This window comes from Dipodomys spectabilis, unplaced genomic scaffold (genome assembly GCF_019054845.1).
Source record: "Dipodomys spectabilis isolate Male_0828 unplaced genomic scaffold, ASM1905484v1 ptg000108l, whole genome shotgun sequence".
NCBI lineage: Eukaryota > Metazoa > Chordata > Mammalia > Rodentia > Heteromyidae > Dipodomys > Dipodomys spectabilis.
Genome location: NW_024870785.1, coordinates 1,301,446 through 1,319,240, shown reverse-complemented (window position 1 = coordinate 1,319,240; position 17,795 = coordinate 1,301,446). Strand labels below are relative to the sequence as shown.

The 17,795-nt window shown below is 55.8% G+C and overlaps 1 protein-coding gene across 1 annotated transcript in view; it reads left to right on the top strand.

The window, feature by feature from the left end:
• Nucleotides 1-2,353: 2,353 nt before the first annotated feature.
• The window catches only part of Aqr (aquarius intron-binding spliceosomal factor), a 53,694-nt gene continuing 38,252 nt past the window's right edge, over nt 2,354-17,795 (top strand). The window contains exons 1-11 of the mRNA XM_042687738.1: nt 2,354-2,495; nt 5,519-5,575; nt 6,254-6,294; nt 6,594-6,629; nt 8,055-8,175; nt 9,563-9,703; nt 10,533-10,601; nt 11,611-11,711; nt 12,709-12,785; nt 15,420-15,484; nt 16,033-16,149. Coding sequence (XP_042543672.1) covers nt 2,421-2,495; nt 5,519-5,575; nt 6,254-6,294; nt 6,594-6,629; nt 8,055-8,175; nt 9,563-9,703; nt 10,533-10,601; nt 11,611-11,711; nt 12,709-12,785; nt 15,420-15,484; nt 16,033-16,149 — 900 coding nt within the window. The 5' untranslated portion in view covers nt 2,354-2,420. The remainder of the gene's footprint in view (nt 2,496-5,518; nt 5,576-6,253; nt 6,295-6,593; nt 6,630-8,054; nt 8,176-9,562; nt 9,704-10,532; nt 10,602-11,610; nt 11,712-12,708; nt 12,786-15,419; nt 15,485-16,032; nt 16,150-17,795) is intronic.

Here is a 17,795-nt window from a genome sequence, read left to right as displayed (position 1 = left end):
TGTGCTCAGGTGTGTGCGTGCGCAGGCGTGTGTGTGTGTGCGTGCGCAGGCGTGTGTGTGTGCGCGCGCAGGCGTGTGTGTGTGCTCAGGTGTGTGCGTGCGCAGGCGTGTATGTGTGCGCGCGCAGGCGTGTGTGTGTGTGTGCTCGTGTGTGTGTGCTCAGGTGTGTGTGTGTGCGCGCGCAGGCGTGTGTGTGTGCTCAGGTGTGTGCGTGCGCAGGCGTGTGTGTGTGTGCTCAGGTGTGTGCGTGCGCAGGCGTGTGTGTGTGTGCGCGCAGGCGTGTGTGTGTGCTCAGGTGTGTGCGCGCGCAGGCGTGTGTGTGTGTGCTCAGGTGTGTGCGCGCGCAGGCGTGTGTGTGTGCTCAGGTGTGTGCGCGCGCAGGCGTGTGTGTGTGTGCTCAGGTGTGTGCGTGCGCAGGCGTGTGTGCGTGTGTGTGTGTGCTCAGGTGTGTGCGTGTGTGTGTGTGTGCTCAGGTGTGTGCGTGCGCAGGCGTGTGTGTGTGTGTGCTCAGGTGTGTGCGGGCGCAGGCGTGTGTGTGTGTGCTCAGGTGTGTGTGTGTGCGCGCGCAGGCGTGTGTGTGTGTGCTCAGGTGTGTGCGTGCGCAGGCGTGTGTGTGTGTGCTCAGGTGTGTGCGTGCGCAGGCGTGTGTGTGTGTGCGCGCAGGCGTGTGTGTGTGTGCTCAGGTGTGTGCGCGCGCAGGCGTGTGTGTGTGTGTGCTCAGGTGTGTGCGCGCGCAGGCGTGTGTGTGTGCTCAGGTGTGTGCGTGCGCAGGCGTGTGTGCGTGTGTGTGTGTGCTCAGGTGTGTGCGTGTGTGTGTGTGTGCTCAGGTGTGTGCGTGCGCAGGCGTGTGTGTGTGTGTGCTCAGGTGTGTGCGGGCGCAGGCGTGTGTGTGTGTGTGCGCGTGCGCAGGCGTGTGTGTGTGTGTGTGCTCAGGTGTGCGCGTGCGCAGGCGTGTGTGTGTGTGCTCAGGTGTGTGCGTGCGCAGGCGTGTGTGTGTGCTCAGGTGTGCGCGGGCAGGCGTGTGTGTGTGTGTGTGCTCAGGTGTGTGCGTGTGTGTGTGTGTGCTCAGGTGTGTGCGTGCGCAGGCGTGTGTGCGTGTGTGTGTGTGCTCAGGTGTGTGCGTGTGTGTGTGTGTGCTCAGGTGTGTGCGTGCGCAGGCGTGTGTGCGTGTGTGTGTGTGCTCAGGTGTGTGTGTGTGTGTGTGTGTGCTCAGGTGTGTGCGTGCGCAGGCGTGTGTGCGTGTGTGTGTGTGCTCAGGTGTGTGCGTGTGTGTGTGTGTGCTCAGGTGTGTGCGTGCGCAGGCGTGTGTGTGTGTGTGTGCTCAGGTGTGTGCGTGCGCAGGCGTGTGTGTGTGTGTGCTCAGGTGTGTGCGTGCGCAGGCGTGTGTGTGTGTGTGCTCAGGTGTGTGCGCGCAGGCGTGTGTGTGTGTGTGCTCAGGTGTGTGCGCGCGCAGGCGTGTGTGTGTGTGTGTGCGCTCAGGTGTGTGCGGGCGCAGGCGTGTGTGTGCTCAGGTGTGCGCGGGCGCAGGCGTGTGTGTGTGTGCGCGTGCGCAGGCGTGTGTGTGTGTGCTCAGGTGTGTGCGTGCGCAGGCGTGTGTGTGTGTGCTCAGGTGTGTGCGTGCGCAGGCGTGTGTGTGTGTGTGTGCTCAGGTGTGTGCGGGCCCAGGCGGGTGTGTGTGTGTGTGTGTGCGCGTGCGCAGGCGTGTGTGTGTGTGTGCTCAGGTGTGCGCGTGCGCAGGCGTGTGTGTGTGTGTGTGTGCGCGTGCGCAGGCGTGTGTGTGTGTGTGTGTGCTCAGGTGTGTGCGGGCGCAGGCGTGTGTGTGTGCGCTCAGGTGTGCGCGGGCGCAGGCGTGTGTGTGTGTGTGTGTGCGGGCGCAGGCGGGTGTGTGTGTGTGTGTGTGTGCGCGTGCGCAGGCGTGTGTGTGTGTGTGTGCTCAGGTGTGCGCGGGCGCAGGCGTGTGTGTGTGTGTGCGCGTGCGCAGGCGTGTGTGTGTGTGTGTGTGCGCGCGCGCAGGCGCGTGCCCGCCGGGGCGGGAGCTCGGGCCTGCGTGCCGTCCTCGCTAGCTGGCGCTCCGCCCTCGGGCCGCCGGCCGCGCTCTCGCGGCTTCCTCCGCAGCCTCCTCCGTGGGGCGGGGCGCGGGGCGGGCGCCGGGGCTCCGAGGGGACGGCCGGGAGGGAGCGGGCCAGCCGGGCCGCCCGCGCCGCGCGTTCCCCCGCCGGCCGCTCGGGGGCGCGCGCGCAGGAGCCGCGGGCGTCGCCTGTGGCCGGACTTCCTGCTCCGACTTCCGGCCGCGCGCGCCGCTTCCGGGGGACGCGCGAACGGCGCGGCGCGCGGGCTTCCGGCGGGCCCCGGGCTCCCCTCACGCACCCGCGCGGCCGCCCGGCCCGGCTCCTCCGAGACCCGCGGAGACGCGCGCGGCCATGGCGGCCCCCGCGCAGCCCAAGAAGATCGTGGCCCCGACGGTGTCCCAGATCAACGCGGAGTTCGTGACCCAGGTGAGCGGGGCCTGCGGGGGGCCTGCGGGGGGCCTGCGGGGGGCCGGGGCCTGCGGGGGGCCTGCGGGGGGCCTGCGGGGGGCCGGGGCCTGCGGGGGGCCTGCGGGGGGCCTGCGGGGGGCCGGGGCCTGCGGGGGGCCTGCGGGGGGACGGGGCCTGCAGGCGGCCTGCGGGGGGACGGGGCGCGGGGGGTGGGGGGAGATGGGCCTGCGGGCGCGGGGGGGCCGGGGGGGGGCAGGGGGAGAAGGGCCTGCGGGCCGAGGCCTGCGGGCGCGGGGGCCTGCGGGTGGGGGGGCCTGCGGGTGGGGGGGCGGGCGGGCGAGGGGAGAAGCGCCTGCGGGCCTGGGCCCCGCGGGGCAGAGGCCTGGGGAGGAGCCGGGAAGCGGCCCGGGCGTCCGGGGTGGGGATCTGGGAAGGACGTCTCTGTTGGGCCCTGGCAACTGACATGCCCAGCAGACATCAGTGGAAGTGGTTGGCAAGGCACTGGAGCCTACTAAGCCCGACCGCTGTGCCTTGAATGTAAGTGGGAATCACTGAGCTAAGATGATACTGCAGGACTGAGTCAAGACACAGCTTTTATGGTTTTCCACACTGGATGTGAGAGCCGAGGCGGGGCCCAGTCTGGGTTACTCCGCGTGAGCGCCCAGCACTTGGCGTTGAATGAAACACAGGTGGCTAAGATTACAAACCTCTGATTGAACGGAGGGCGAGTAAATTAATGAGCAAACATCCGAGGCGTTCAGAGCTGGTGGAGGGGATCCTGGGCTGTGGTCACAGCCAAAGCCTGAGGTCCCCCAGGTGCTCCTAAGTGCTTGATTCTTCCAGAAGCTCAAAAAAGGGATTTTAGGGACTTTGAAACAGCAAAATGGAGATGTGAGGGGTGGGCTTTGATGAAGAATTGTAAACTACTGCGTGTGCCTTTTGAAAGAATCTCCAGAAGTGATTTTATTGAGAAAGTGCATTCTAGGGAAGAGAGACACTGGAGTTGAATACCTCCAGTTTTTCCTTTAAAGAAAGAAAATGAAGAGCAGCACGTCTGGCTGGAGAATGCGCTGTGAATTACTTATTGAGAGAATGGCTGAGATCGAGATGAAAGACATGTACTTTATAACTTTTTTTTTTTTTTTTTGGTCAGTCGTGGGACCTGAACTCTGGGCCTGGGCGCTGTCCCTCAGCTCTTCAGCTCATGGCTAGCGCTCTACCACTTGAGCCACAGCACCACTTCTGGCTTTTTTTCCCTGCTTATGTGGTGCTGAGGAATCGAACCCAGGGCCTCATACATGCCAGGCAAGCACTGTACCATGGAGCCACCTTCCCAGCCCCATGACCACATGTTTTATGCTTTTGTGTTTTTCCTTTCAGGAAGGTGTATTTTGAGCACACTAAGCTGTTGTGCTAAAGAAGAGTGAAGTTTTGATTTACCTGTGACTGGGAGTTTGGGGGCAGGCAGCATATGTTTGAATATGGTGATGTCTGAAGATTGTATGTTAAGCCTCAAGGAAAAAAAGAAACTCAGAAAAGAGAGTTGATGTTTTCAGAATGTTTAGCACGTGTTTAATCAGCTCAGATGAACAGTAAGGAGTTTAAGACGTGTACTTTTAGTTGTAAGTTCTCTAGTCCTTCGAAGCAGACGAGACTTAGATCTGTTAAGGATTTGTTTTTGTTTTGTGGTTAGCTTTTATGTGATGTCCTTAAAGATCAGAGAGCGGAAGTAAGGCCGGTCACAGGAGTTCCCAGGGCAGCCGGGGACTTTGTGTTTAGTGTGTAGGGTAACTTCAGAAAATGTCATTTAAAATAGGTGGTTACTACAATAATTTTAAGCTTTCTGTTGTTGTTTTTCTGATCCCAGGGCTTGAACTCAGGGCCTGGACTCTGTCCCTGAGCCTCTTTGTGCTCAAGACTAGCACTTGAGCCACAGCGCCACTTCTGACTTTTTCTGTGTACGTGGAACTGGGGAACCGAACTCAGGGCTTCATTCATGCTAGGCAAGCTCTCTACCGCTGAGCCGCACTCTCAGCCCTAAACCTATTTTTTTTTTTTTTTTGAGGGCTTTTTAATGGAGTGTTAAGTTTCTTGCTATAAAAGCAAAGAAGACAGGTTCCATGTTTGAAGAATTTCAGTTAAATGAGCAGTACTCAGATGATTACACGGACTAGTGATGAAGTTATTTACTAAACAGAGGAAGCAATTATAATCTTTAGATAGAGTTGAAGAAAGCCTGGCAGAAACAGTGCCATCTCAGATTTTACCACCCGCCCATCCAACATTGAATGCCTCCATTGTGCCAACTACCTGTACAAGCCCCTCCTTCTGAATATATTGAGTCCTTGTGGTTATTAGAGATTCCTAGGTGTTGTCCTGAGAAAGGATCTCATTATGTAGCCTGGGCTGGCCAGGAACTCACAACCCTGCTTCAGCTCTTGAGGGCTGGGATTATAGGCCCCAACCAGGCCCGGCTGAGTTTTCTATTTTTTCAGAGATTGCATTTTAGTTTGAAAAGCATTTGCAGGGTTCTGCTATTCCTTGAACATTATAAATTCATTTAAGTTTCTGGAGAGATTGTGTGTGTGTATACACACAATGTTTTGTTCACAATTTTTATGTGTTTTTGGTGTATGGTAATGTAAAGGTTTCTTATTTTACATATCAGCCTACGTGAAGATTTTGAATTTGGTTTTTAGTGCTTGTTTGGCTGTAGATTGACTGTGACACTGGGTAAATAATGTCGTTTTTAAAACCCGAGTCCCTCATCACCTTTCCAAAGATGCTTGCGGTCCTGTTTCCCTCGGGAGTGCCGGGAAGGGATGCGCTGTGCTTTCAGAACTGTCATGGCTAGCTGCCGTGCCAGGCACTCCTGGCCTTTTGTGGTGAGCGCGGTGCACGGCTGCGTAGCTCTGCAGCCATGCGCGTGCGCTGTCCTCCGGCACGAGCCCGGCTGTGTGTGTGAGACGCTGGGGCTGGGCTCCGTGTCTCTCCACGGGGCACCAACAGTGACTTGCCATTTGTGCTGTTCCCTTTTGCAGTTAGCCTGTAAGTACTGGGCGCCCCACATCAAGAAGAAGTCTCCTTTTGATATAAAGGTAAGGTTTTTGGTTGCGGCTTGCTCTCTAATGTTACAAACATAAGGAAAACAAACATAAGGAAAACAAAAATGCTCTCTCTCTCTCTCGTTTTTTTTTAAGTTAAAAAGACAGTTTTACTCATGGTAGGAAGTTTGGAAAATAAACTACACATAATAATCATTAGATTAATAATTAAATCAGCAGAGATAACTTCAGTTATTTAATTTCCTGAGAGCGTTACACAAATACATTTGTACATACGTTACTTAACCATTCTCTTTACAAAGTCTTAGATTATTTAAAATGTATGTTATGTGAAATATTTTTGCAAGTATGAAATTTTCATGCCAGCGTTCCAGCCATCCATTTAGGGTGGAATCTGTTCTCTTGTGTGAGATTGGAAACCGAGATTCTACCACTTGAGCCACTGCGGTACTTCTGGCTTTACGTTGGTTGGAAGTAAGAGTCTCATGGGCTTTCTACCCAGGCTGGCTTGGATCTGCAGTCCATATGTCTCCGCCTCCTGAGCAGCTGAGCTGCATGGGATGCACCAGCACCCTGATGAAAAGATACCCAAGTGTCATTTTGATATTAATATCTGAAAGTCCCAAACCTGCTCATTTTGTGTAATCTCAGAAACTGGAATCCATCTGTTTAAGGTTTGAAATAGTAAACATTTTCATATTTTTGGTACAGGTTATTGAAGATATATATGAGAAAGAGATCGTCAAATCAAGGTAGGCATGACTTACACAACAGAGTTTGTAGGTCAAGTGTGGTCCGTTTCGTTTCTGGCTGTCTTCTGCATGACAGGCTAGTTGAATGCTGGGGAGACTGCGCAGCAGGGGCTGCGGAGCCACTGTGGGTAGCGCAGGCGGTGCCTTCCGGCTGGGTGTGGAAGCGCACCGCTGCCTCTGAAGCGGATTTGGGGAGTCTGATGATGCGTGACTTCATTTTAAAACAGAATATCCTCAAATGCACTTAAGAACTCTGAAGCGTTTACGTGTCTTAAAAAGTTACTTTTCTATGCTTTTAGGTTTGCCATCAGAAAGATAATGCTGCTGGAATTTAGGTAAGTTAAAAGGCATCAGTTTGATGACCTGCAAGATTTAACTGTGCGTTATGTAATTCTAAGTAGTGGTTAGGTGTGGCTCCATGTGAGAGAGCATGTAAGGAGCACGCCGAGACCTGGGTTCAGTCCTCAGCACCAGCAACCAAAGTCGATAAATCTGTGGACATACTATCCTATATTAGTTACACAGAGAGGTTCCATCATTAATGTGTTTTCTTTGTATATGCGATTTGCTTATTTATACTTGTAACACACACAAACACACACACAGGGTTTTTTTTACTTTATATTTTGGGTTGATCATGGGGCTTGAGCTCTGCGCTTGGGAGCTGTCTCTTCAGTTCAAGGCGTGCTCTCAGTGCCACTTCTGCTTTTCTGGTGGTTCATGACTTTCCTGCCTGGGCTGTCTTTGAACCGTGATCCCCAGAGCTCACCCTCCTGAGTAGAGAGGATTACAGGCATGAGCCACCGGCGCCTGTTTTTATGATGTATTTTTTGCTTTTAAAGATAATGCGATGTGAAGGATATTTTGTATCTGAGGTTTTTCTCACTGGTTAGTAACATTGCTGAGCAGTTTCTGTCCTTGATGTTTCTAGTGACCTGTGGGAATAATTAGGTACATCCTCAATACCTCTGGCAGCCTGGCCCCAGAGGCCCTGAGGATGTGGTGTTGGACCAGTGCGGCCTGAAATCCCTGCCCTCTGGTCCAGAGCAGGAAATGTCAGGGCCTTGAAATCTGACTTCACGTTGAATCCCACAGTCCTTAGGTCTCAGCCTCCTGAGTAGCTGGGATTGCAGTGTGAGCCACTGTTGCCCTATGCTAAACCTTAGCATTTCTTGTTCTTGTTTTTGTTTTTGTCAGTCGTGGGCCTGAACTCTGGGCCTGGGCGCTATCCCTCGCTCTTCAGCTCAAAGCTAGCACTCTACCACTTGAGCCACAGCGGCACTTCTGGCTTTTTCTGCTTATGTGGTACTAAGGAATTGAACCCAGGGCCTCATGCATGCAAGGCAAGCACTCTACCACTGAGCCACCTTCCCAGCCCAACCTTAGCATTTCTGAAAGACGCTTTTCCTGTGGTTTAGGGCCACTGCCTCCAATCGCTTTCTTCCTAACCATGCTTGTGATACGTTGATTTAGAGCTGATAATTTGTCACATACTTTTCATTTGTACTTAGTGAGTTGTGGGTAAGAGACTTTATTGGAGCCTTTGATATCTTATTCTGTGAAAGTACTGCCGCCTCCCACAGGTGCATTGTGTTCATGCACACCGGTAGCACTCCCTTAGACTGTGGCTAACTCTGAAGGAATCGCAGATATGCAGATTTTCAACGCACTTTTAGGAAGTTAAGGATATGTTTTTCTAGGTGAGGGCTGCAGTACAGTGACTGATGGTGAGATGTTGGGTGCTGTTTTGCTCTTCACAGCCAATACCTCGAGAACTATCTCTGGATGAATTACTCTCCAGAGGTGTCCAGCAAGGCCTACTTGATGTCCATCTGCTGCATGGTGAACGAGAAGTTCAGAGAAAACGTCCCTGCGTGGGAGGTAATGGACGACCTGCCCCTGGCCTTCCTCCCGGGGTGAATAAGTACACTTGGGGGCAGAGCTCTATCCAGTAGTACGGGAAGGAATGTGAACCAGACATTGAGGCTCATGCCTGAAACCCTAGCTACAGGAGACCAAGATCTGGAGGATTGAGGTCCAGACTCTGTCTCCAAAATAACCAGCAAAAATAGGGCTAGGGTTGTGGCTAAAACGAATAGATACACAAAAGCCACGGCTAGTTTTCTTTTGATTTCAGTACTTTTTTCCAAGTTCCCGTGACTAAAAAGTGATAAGATGAAGTTAGTTTTGAGTGTTCTGGAAACAGTGAGTGGCCTGGCTGAAGGTAAAGCTGGGGACTTTGAATAGAGCCGGGTGAGGTCTGACATGGGGGTGGTACCGTTCTCAGTCCACGGAGCACAGGGTGAAGTGTGGGTCGTGCGTGTTGGGGTGAGTTGTGCCACATGCTTGTAGGAGAGCACAGAGGTGCGTCATCAACTTGGATGCTGTAAAGGAACGGTGATTAGGATTTGATAGAGGGAAAGGACAGAGATTTGCCTGGTCCACAGGGGTGTGTCCAAGACCCCCGGTGGACAACTGGCTTGGACCATACTGAGCCTGCATGTACTCCATCCTTCCCTGTACACACACGTTTGTGGTGATCGCATGTACTCCATCCTTCCCTGTACACACGTGTGTGTGGTGATCACTGGATAGATGGGCACAGGGAGAGATGAACAGAACTCATGGTGAGCGTGTACTCCATCCTTCCCTGTACACGTGTGTGTGTGCATGTGTGAGTGATGATCAGTGGATCGGGGTGAGCAGAGGAGAAGCCTAGGGATGTGTGGGCAGTGCGAGCCTGTGGTAGTGACGGGAAAGGCAGTGTGGGGGAAGAGACCAGCACCAGAGACGCTGCTGGTTAAGCGCAGGGAGACAAGGCACAAGGGAGAGAAGAGGATGAGGGTTGCAGGGGTGTGTCCGACTTGGCCCGGGGTGCAGGTGGAAGCCGTGGGGAGAGAGTGCACCCCGGGACCTGGGGGGAGGCTGGGAAGGCCGGTGCTCTTCACTGCTCATGTGAAGAGCTCATGCAAGCCGGAAACGCTGCTCCTCACATGAGTTGCAGTTAAAAGAATTTTTTTTCCAAAACAGTTCGTTTTGTTTAGATCAGAGCAGTGAACACATTTCCGATTGTTAGGGGATCAGTCGTGGTGCGGTGCAGACGTGACCGTGGGATCGTCCACGGGCCGCTGGCCTCGGCCACCGGTGTGGCCGCGCGCTCGCTTGTGCTCAGGTGATGCTCCTCCCAGACGCTCGGGAGGCGGCTCTGACTTTAGGGAAAGGCCGGGTGAGCGGCAGGTCAAGGCGGGCTGCTGTTCTTTCTCGTCAGACGTTTAAGAAGAAGCCAGATCACTTCCAGTTCTTTTTCAAGCGCATCCTGACAGCGGCGCTGGCGGAGACGAACGGCGACTTCTCCCTCCATGAGCAGACGGTGCTGCTGCTGTTCCTGGACCACTGCTTCAACAGCCTGGTGACTGCCCTTCTCTCCAGGGGCTTGGTGGGGGTAGTTTTGGGGTGACCGCTAGGCCCATGGCTGCGTCGCAGTAAGAGACACCATAGCGTGCACCATGGAAGGGAGCCCTCGAGCAGCATGAGATGCCAGCTGATGTGCAGACAGCAGCGGCAGTGAGGCCGTGCGCTTCCTCTCCTCTGCTCAGCCTCGGCCTGGGCCTGGCCGGTTAGTCAGCAGCAGAACCAGAGCCCTTCCCCCCCAGGCCAGTCTGTGTGTCTTCAGTAGTGAATATTCACGCGAGCTCTTCAGGGTGGCTGTCTGAAGCGTGACGCACGTGTGGTAGAGTGAAGACCGTGGCGGTGCCGGAGACCTGGGTCTGTGAAGGCCACTGTCCTCACTGTCCTTGGCATCGACGAGCCCCGAGCTCACAGTCGGGACGCTCACCCCGTCCTGAACGTCTGGCTCACACAGGCACTGTGTCAGTAAGACACAGCACGGCCCCACGCTGCCAGGAACATTGAGAAGCTCTTGCCTTGTATTGGAGCCTGTCATAAACAGAGGATCCACCAGAAAGAGTGCACGAGCAGGAAGGAGCAGCATCCTCCCGGGCACAGCGAGGGCCGTGGCCTGTAGATGGAGCCGCAGCTCCCGCCGTGCACAGCACAGCTGTGGGGAGCGTGCGTGCTGGGCGCTGCCCGCATGCCGGGCGTCTGCCCGCTGCCCTGCCTCGGGCCGGTGGGCGTCTCTGTGAGTGGGAAGCACTGCAGGCTGGAGTCCTCACGGGACCACTTCAGCGCACACGGAAGTCCTGGGGCGATCGTGAGCTTGTGTTCTTTGTGCTTAACAGGAAGTGGACCTGATCCGAAGCCAGGTTCAGCAGCTCATCTCCCTCCCCATGTGGCTGAGCCTGCAGCCCGTGAGTATGCGCGTGAGCAGCAGCTGTGGGGGGCACGTGGAAGTCGTCGCTGTGCAGCCCGGGCACGTCCCACCGAGCACTGGGGAGGAGCTGCCGGTGTGGCTCGCGCGCGCCTGGCGTGAGGTGGGGTGCTGCCTCCCTTGCACCTCCCTCTGCCCTGGCTGGCCTGGGGTGCCGGCCGCCGCCAGGCTTCCATCCTCCCGGGTGACAGGTGCACAAAACCAGCATGAAGACGGTGAGGTGTGGCTCACACATCTGTTCCTGTTGGACGCTGCGGCTCACACCTGTAACCTTAGCTCCTCCGGAGAGTGAGAGCTAGTGGGTCTCAGTTCAAAGCCAGCCTAGGCAGAATAGTCCAAAAACCTCATCTTCAGAAGGTCGGAGGTTCGGGTGGCATGGGTGCGTAGCACGCGGGGGGGGGGGGGGGGGGGAGGGGGAGGAGGCCACAGACAGATGGGGAGCAGAGTCTCTCCCACGCCGCGCGTACAGGCAGCGCTGGATGCCGTGGCAGCGGGCCACGGCCCCTTCACCGAGACCTGCTGCTTCCTAGTGTGTGTGCGAGGCTGACCATGCTCCTGCCTCCCCGGCTGGGGCTGCAGGCGTGTCCCACTGCGCTTGGCCTGCGTCAGTTGCGGGGGTGAGAGTACTGTTGCCGCTCTGCGTGGGTCACTCGCCCCTTTGATCAGATCTCCTTGTCCCATTAGCGTAGCCACAGATCAGCTGTTCTGGCAACCCAACCCTTAAGTTTTGGTAGTTGTCTGCGGATTTGGCATTTCAGCGATTCTGTCGATAAATGTTTTTATTTTTTTTTAATATTTTTCATAGTTTCAGGAATGAGCAGTTTGATGGCGAGCGTACTGAGTTGTTTTAGCGGAGTTACTCGTTTCCTAGTTGTCCAAGTCTCTCATTCCCTCCCTGGCAGTCCTGTCCTAGGACCCTTTCAAGCATTGGCATCATCTTCGTTGTGAAGCTGAGCTTCGGGTGGTCTAATGCCACATCTGTCTTTCAGGCACGGCTGGAACTGGAATTAAAGAAGACACCTAAGCTCAGGAAATTCTGGAACCTGATTAGAAAGAATGATGAGAAGATGTCTGCAGAAGCAAGGGAACAGTAGGTGGCCACACCTGCCGGACCGGGCTGGGGGGGGCCGGGCGGGGCGGGGCTTGGTGGGAGTAGAGGGTCCAGCATCATTGGGCTTTGGGCTTCAGTGCTGGTGGCTAGACCTGGGCCCTGTGCCTGTCAAGTGCAGGCTCCACCGCCGAGCCGCCGCCTCACCCCTTACCAAGGCCTCCGCGGCCTGCGCCTCACCTCCCACTCGGCCGGCCCTGAAAGGGTCCCTGTAGCTCGGTCTCTCAGGCCACCCTGCTGCGCAGACGTGTCTCTGTGCCGTTTTGGTTTTGCACCTCTAGCCTGATTAGATCCGAGTGCCTTACCCTTCCTGCTGCATGTGCTTCCTTCGCACTTCCTCCAGCCGTTCTCCCCCGGGGCCTCCTCCCTCCATTCCAGCCAGGGCAGCCTGGCGCCACCCTCTGGACACCTGCTGCGCTCTGAGCTGAGACTGCCGCCCACCGCTGTGGTCAGGCCACTCTGGGTGCTGTGTGACCGGCGGGGCTCAGCGTGTGAGGACTGGGCACTGGCTGCGGCCCACAGCGATGAGTCGGTCCTGCTGGCGCATCGTGACTCAGTGCTGCGCACAGTGCGGTTCACGGCTCAGACGGATCTTAATGATTCCCTCCTGTATTTCCCGCAGGACTGGCACACTCGTCCACACTGTCCAGTACCTAATAAATGTTGGGAAGAATAGAAATGGAGCAGAAAACTGGTTTTTGAGAAAAGGTTGAATTTTAGCCATTGCAGTACTCAGTGTAACTGCATTTAAATGTCCAGTGGCCGAGGTCAGCAGAAGCGCGGCTGCGGTGTGCAGTTAGTGCTGGCCCCACAGCCCGCAGCCAGGCCCTTCCTCTTGTGTAGCACTGAAGTGACAGAGATGCCCTGTGTTCCATTTATCATCTCGGTGTCAGAAAAATAGAACATGAGCAGTGTCAGAAAGGCACCGTCAACATTTAACTTGCTTCAAAATAATTTGGTGCGTGTTCTTTGGTTTTAGGGCCTACCGAGAAAGGAGATTTCTTTCACAGCTCATCCAGAAGTTCATCTCCGTGCTGAAGTCAATCCCACTTTCTGGTAACTGTTCTCTGTGGCTCATCTGGGAACTGAGGGAGATGTTCTGGAACTTTCTCCTCATCTAAACACGTCCCTCAGGATGATTTTAGAATGTGAGGACAATGTCCTGGCTGCTCACCAGGACTGCCTGGCGCAGGTCTCCAGTGGCACCAGAGGCTCGCGGGAAGGTCCTTAGAGCTAGCAAATCCTTGCTGTATTTGCTTCCTGGAGTCAGGTTCTGAACCAGGCGCTGGAATACAGTTCTGGAAAGACGTCTCTGACCACCGTGTCACATGTACGGGAGAGAAGGTCTTGTCAGGTTTCAGCTGTACATGAGGGACAGTTACATGGATGGTAAAACCGCCGTTAGACAATGCTCCTTTGCTGTCCTTAAACAGCCATGCAGCATAGGTGAAGATAGCCACATACTTCACAGATGCACATAGTCATTGCCATCAGAAACCATGCAGCACAGATGCACATAGTCATTCCCAGCTGTTCTAACCTAGGGTCTGAGCTTTAGGTAGAATGTTAACAGAAAAAGTTGAAGGAGGAGAGTCCAGCTGTCATTTCCAGATGAGAGTCAGGGAAGTATTAGCGTTCCTTTTACGTGAAGCCTTCCATTCTCCCATGCACTATAAATACGAGTCATGAAGGTACTTGCAGGGTGCACTTACGGGGTGCTAAAAGCCGAGAGCCCCCCCCCCAGGACCAACAGCTGCAGGCACTCAGAGCTTGTCTAAGCAGCAGTGGCGGGCTCCTTTTTTTTTTTTTTTTTGGGGGGAGTGATAGTGCTGGCACTCCAACTCCTGGGCTGTGTCCCTGAATCTCTTTGTACTCAAGGCTAGCGCTCTACCACTTGAGCCACTCCGCCACTTCAGGCTTTTTCTGAGTAGTTTATTGGAGATAAGAGGTTCACAGACCTTTCTTGCTGGGCTGGCTTCAAACCAGGTCCTCAGATTTCAGCCTCCTTAATAGATAGGATTACAGGTGTATGCCAACAGTGCCTGACCTGAATTTGCTATTTTTATTGTATTACCAGAAAACAAAATTCTTAGACTAGTGCTGAACGTTAATCAAGCAATTTCAATTTGTTGGCAATATACCAACACAATGGTGATTTTTAAGGTGTACGGAGAAGTCACAAATGATAATTATTTTGAATATTTAAAGTATAATACTCGGAGCTCTTCGTAGGGAGAGGCTTGGAAGAGGATATGTTAGTTGAGGTAAGCTGTACTCAGGCACAAGTTGCATGGTTCCCCTTATTCGTGGAAACCAAAATGTGCCTAAAATTTAGAAGTGAGCGCTGGGTAGTACCCAAGCCATTGCACGTGAATTAACTGGTGTGTAATAGAATCTGTGGAAAACAGTGTAATTCTTTGGAAGGATTAAGTCAGGGCCTAACAAGATGAGTACTAGGACATGGGTATTTGCAAGCAGGGAGGGTGGAGAGGATAGGGAAGAAGAATGAGCAGGGAAGCAAGTGGAGTGCAGGCCGGAAGGCTCCGTCTACACTACAGAATGCAGGCCCAGAGGCGCTGTGTGCACTACAGAATGCAGGCCAAGAGGCGCTGTCTACCCTACAGAATGCAGGCCAAGAGGCGCTGTCTACACTACAGAATGCAGGCCCGAAGGCATTGTACAGAATGGGGAAGGGAAGGGGTGGGGTGGACGGGCGGGAGGCATGGTACACTGAAACTGCTTTGTTAACTGGAAAAACTCAATACACCACCTAAACATTAAGAAAAGCGAGGGGTGGGGAGACATCGCTCAGGAGCCCTGTGTTTGTTAACTGCGCTGTCCAATGGCAGCTCCTTGACCAGTTCCTAAAAATAGAAGCGTTAAAAAATTATACGCTCACAAGAGCGCAGATGTGTTCTCAAAAGTTCTCAGCAGGTCTGTGTGTCACTGGCATTTGACTGTCAGAGTAGTGCACTGCTCTTGTAAGCCGTTGTGTTAAATCCCCTTATGCACGGTTCTAGAGGCAGTGCACGCGCAGCGCAGCGGGGAGGGTCGTGTGAAGGGGTCTCGCTGGTGCGCCCCTTCCCGCCGTGCCTGCGCCCTCTGCCGGTGGAGGTGTGCAGCGGGGAGGGTGGTGTGAAGGGGTCTCGCTGGTGCGCCCCTTCCCGCTGTGCCTGCGCCCTCTGCTGGTGGAGGTGTGCAGCGGGGAGGGTCGTGTGAAGGGGTCTCGCTGGTGCGCCCCTTCCCGCCGTGCCTGCGCCCTCTGCCGGTGGAGGTGTGCAGCGGGGAGGGTGGTGTGAAGGGGTCTCGCTGGTGCGCCCCTTCCCGCTGTGCCTGCGCCCTCTGCTGGTGGAGGTGTGCAGCGGGGAGGGTCGTGTGAAGGGGTCTCGCTGGTGCGCCCCTTCCCGCCGTGCCTGCGCCCTCTGCTGGTGGAGGTGTGCAGCGGGGAGGGTGGTGTGAAGGGGTCTCGCTGGTGCGCCCCTTCCCGCCGTGCCTGCGCTCTCTGCCGGTGGAGGTGTGCAGCGGGGAGGGTCGTGTGAAGGTCTCGCTGGTGCGCCCCTTCCCGCCAGCCTGTGCACCTTCATGGTGTTTGTGCAGTGAGGTGAGGCGCAGGGGCTTTGTAGGTACTTGGCAGCTTTGCAGCAGCACTCCTGGCTAGTGACGTTCTGACATGTTCCCCCCCTCGCCTAGAGCCTGTCACAATGGACAAAGTTCATTACTGCGAGCGGTTCCTCGAGCTGATGATCGATCTGGAGGTGAGCATGCGCACCGACTCCGCGTCGTTCCCTGGTCCCCGTGGGGCGCCCTGCCCCCGCCTGCCTCGGCCTCCTCGCGGCTTGCCGGCGCCTGGCGGGTGGCATGGGCTGCCGCTTATCTTCAGTTTGGGTTTGTTTTTTTTTTTAAGATTTTTGCAGGCGTTTTTGCCCTGTGAGGTGCCGTCCCCATCCGCAGCCAGTGCTGGGGTGGTGTATGGGTCCATTTCCTTCCTATCTGACAGGAGCTGGTGCGGTGGTGTCGGTGGGGCCGTGACCCAGGAGCGCTCGTGTGGCTGTGCGCTCGCGCCGTGCTCTATCTCATTATTTCAGTGACTCGCCGGGGCTTTCCCACCTTGGCAGTCGTAGCCGCGTGGCCCAGCGTGGCCGAGCGTGCAGTGGAGGGGAAGTGGCCACAGCCAGGGCCGGCTTCACTGGACGTTGAGTGCCTTCCCCTTGCTGCTTGCAGACGCCCTGCCCCGGGTGCCTTGCAGCGTCGGGGTGGGCTCGCTGCGGGGTGCAGGCCGCGCCCTGACATGTCGCTCCCCCAGGCCCTGCTCCCCACCAGGCGCTGGTTCAACACTGTCCTGGACGACTCCCACCTCCTGGTTCACTGCTACCTCTCCAACCTTGTGCGCAGGGAGGGGGACGGCCACCTCTTCTCCCAGGTGAGTGCCCGTGGGCCGCCCCGAGTACCGGGCTTGCCACGAGTGTGCACAGTGGACTGAGCACTCGGTGTGGACCGTGTGTGCAGAGTGGACTGAGCACTTGGTGTGGACCGTGTGTACAGAGTGGACTGAGCACTGGGTGTGGACCGTGTGTACAGAGTGGACTGAGCACTGGGTGTGGACCATGTGTGTGCAGTGGACTGAGCACTCGGTGTGGACTGTGTGCACAGTGGACTGAGCACTTGGTGTGGACCATGTGTGCAGAGTGGACTGAGCATCGATGTGGACCGTGTGTGCACAGTGGACTGAGCATCGGTGTGGACCGTGTGTGCACAGTGGACTGAGCACTTGGTGTGGACCGTGTGTGCACAGTGGACTGAGCATCGGTGTGGACCGTGTGTGCACAGTGGACTGAGCATCGGTGTGGACCGTGTGTGCACAGTGGACTGAGCACTTGGTGTGGACCGTGTGTGCAGAGTGGACTAAGCATCGGTGTGGACCGTGTGTGCACAGTGGACTGAGCATCTGTGTGGACCGTGTATGCACAGTGGACTGAGCATCAGTGTGGACAGAGTGTGCACAGTGGACTGAGCATTGGTGTGGACCGTGTGTGCACAGTGGACTGAGCACTGGGTGTGGACTGTGTGTGCAGTGGACTGAGCACTGGGTGTGGACTGTGTGTGCACAGTGGACTGAGCACTCGGTGTGGACCGTGTGTGCACAGTGGACTGAGCATCGGTGTGGACCGTGTGTGCAGAGTGGACTGAGCATCGGTGTGGACCATGTGTGCACAGTGGACTGAGCATCGGTGTGGACCATGTGTGTGCAGTGGACTGAGCACTCGGTGTGGACCGTGTGTGCAGAGTGGACTGAGTACTCCGTGTGGACCATGTGTGCACAGTGGACTGAGGACTCGGTGTGGACCATGTGTGTGCAGAGTAGACTGAGCACTCGGTGTGGACTGTGTGTGCAGTGGACTGAGCATTCGGTGTGGACTGTGTGTGCAGTGGACTGAGCACTCGGTGTGGACCGTGTGTGCAGTGGACTTAGCACTCGGTGTGGACTTAGTGTGCAGAGTGGACTGAGCCCTCGGTGTGGACCGTGTGTGCAGAGTGGACTGAGCACTGGGTGTGGACCGTGTGCGCACAGTGGACTGAGCACTGGGTGTGGACTGTGTGTGCAGTGGACTGAGCACTGGGTGTGGACTGTGTGTGCACAGTGGACTGAGCACTCGGTGTGGACCGTGTGTGCACAGTGGACTGAGCATCGGTGTGGACCGTGTGTGCACAGTGGACTGAGCATCGGTGTGGACCATGTGTGCACAGTGGACTGAGCACTCGGTGTGGACCATGTGTGTGCAGTGGACTGAGCACTCGGTGTGGATCGTGTGTGCAGAGTGGACTGAGTACTCCGTGTGGACCATGTGTGCACAGTGGACTGAGGACTCGGTGTGGACCATGTGTGTGCAGAGTGGACTGAGCACTCGGTGTGGACTGTGTGTGCAGTGGACTGAGCATTCGGTGTGGACTGTGTGTACAGTGGACTGAGCACTCGGTGTGGACCGTGTGTGCAGTGGACTGAGCATCAGTGTGGACTGTGTGTGCACAGTGGACTGAGCACTCGGTGTGGACCATGTGTGTGCAGTG